This window comes from Trypanosoma equiperdum (assembly GCF_001457755.1).
Source record: "Trypanosoma equiperdum strain OVI genome assembly, contig: ctg_1410, whole genome shotgun sequence".
Lineage (NCBI taxonomy): Eukaryota > Euglenozoa > Kinetoplastea > Trypanosomatida > Trypanosomatidae > Trypanosoma > Trypanosoma equiperdum.
In genome coordinates this window covers 500-2,075 of record NW_027123406.1, presented here as the reverse complement: position 1 = coordinate 2,075, position 1,576 = coordinate 500, and the positions used below count along the sequence as shown (strand labels likewise).

Here is a 1,576-nt window from a genome sequence, read left to right as displayed (position 1 = left end):
CCGTTCGAGAGGTCTGCTGGGTGACCAGAGGAGGACAAACAAGAGGAGGGGAAAAAACAAAAACAAAAAACAAAAAATCAAATCAAGCTAGTCCAGCACATCGAAATTCCACTCACATGCCTACGCACTCCTTTTGCTACCGCCTCTGCTCCTTCTTCACCTTCCAATGGTTTCTTTGCGGTCCGCTTCATCACTGTTACCATACTTGTCAAGTGATAAACTTACGATTGCTCAGCAGCGGCGGCCCGCCTGGCCAGGAATTTCTGCAAGCGGCGGTAAACCCTCGCCGCACGGCAGTTGTACTCCCAGCGTTCCTTCGCAAGGTTCTGGCGGGCGTTCTGGAGTTCTTCGTCAAGAGTGGCTTCCGTGTCCTCCATATCAACGTAGATACGTGGGGTTCCAATTTCGTCAAGCTCTTCCTCACGCATGTACCGCATTGCGTACGCGCCACCGCCGCAGCAGCGCAGCGCGTCAATCTTCATGCGACACTCATTTCTCTTTTCAACGTAGGCCTGAAGGGGTTCTGCGTCAAACTCTTCCACAGGCGGCAGCTCGAACTTGGGGTGCTGGACAGCGGCGGCAGTTTCCTCATACGTTGGGCGAAGAGCATTGTTATGCTCCACCAACTGCGCAACCGTGTTGAATTCACGGCCGTCGATGTACGAGACAAACGTCTGCTTCAGATGTGACAGCAGTACACGCGTGCCCTTGACGAAGTTCCTGTAGCCCTCTGCCACTTCCTCCTCAGTAGGCGTCCCGTAGTAAAGGGGCTCCCCGCTGTCTCCCCTTTCCTCTGCCTCCTGCTGCAATTCTACTCTCCTGACGGCGAGTCTCCACAGAACCTGGGCTTCGCTGTTCTCTTCGTCGTCGTCTTCATCCTCATCATCCTCGAGGTCCTCTTCCGTGCAGAGACCGAGGGCGAGCTTGATTTGTCCAAGGCGGGCACGAATCATCGTTATGACGTAGTCGCGGCGAGCCTGATCACTGAAGCGTAGACAGCCCTCATTGGTGATGCGGAGGAGATCAAGGTTGAGCGTCTCCGACTCTGTACCATCATGACCCATCCAGTTGAAACGATGGTCCTTCGCGAGTGCCAACTGCGTGAATTCCTTCTTCTTCTTCCCGCTCTTCGGCGTTCTCGTCGGTATCGGCGTCCCCTCTGATTTCATATTTACTTCAGTAAACCGTTGAAGTGAAACACCCCTTGAGTAATATGTTTTACTGTTATTGATGATGAAGTTCTTTCTGTCCCTTGTAACCTTGGACTGAAAATATATGTACAGATGTATATATATATATGTGTCCTTTGCTTCCTCTGTCTTGTGCTCCTCTATATCCCTTTTAATGATTTGATCTTAACTAACGAACACACCACGCGTAGTGCATGATACAGATGGTAAGAGACAAGGAAGAAATAGGCAAAGTAGTTTCACGTGAGCCCCTATAAATACAAGGCGAAAAAGACTTCAACAGAAAATCACTGACAAAGTTCATTGATTTCGCGTCTTTGCCAAATCGTAACGTTACGCACACAAGAATACGAATGGGGGAAATGATACGGGTGAGAAACAATAAC

General features: G+C 50.3%; 1 protein-coding gene across 1 annotated transcript; it reads right to left on the bottom strand.

Moving 5' to 3' along the window:
* Nucleotides 1–221: 221 nt before the first annotated feature.
* Nucleotides 222–1,169, bottom strand: TEOVI_000606900 (uncharacterized protein; the record flags this gene model as incomplete). Its single annotated transcript, XM_067221318.1, has 1 exon — nucleotides 222–1,169. One exon carries the CDS (start codon nucleotides 1,167–1,169, stop codon nucleotides 222–224), a length of 948 nt encoding a protein of 315 aa, XP_067077419.1.
* Nucleotides 1,170–1,576: the final 407 nt, after the last annotated feature.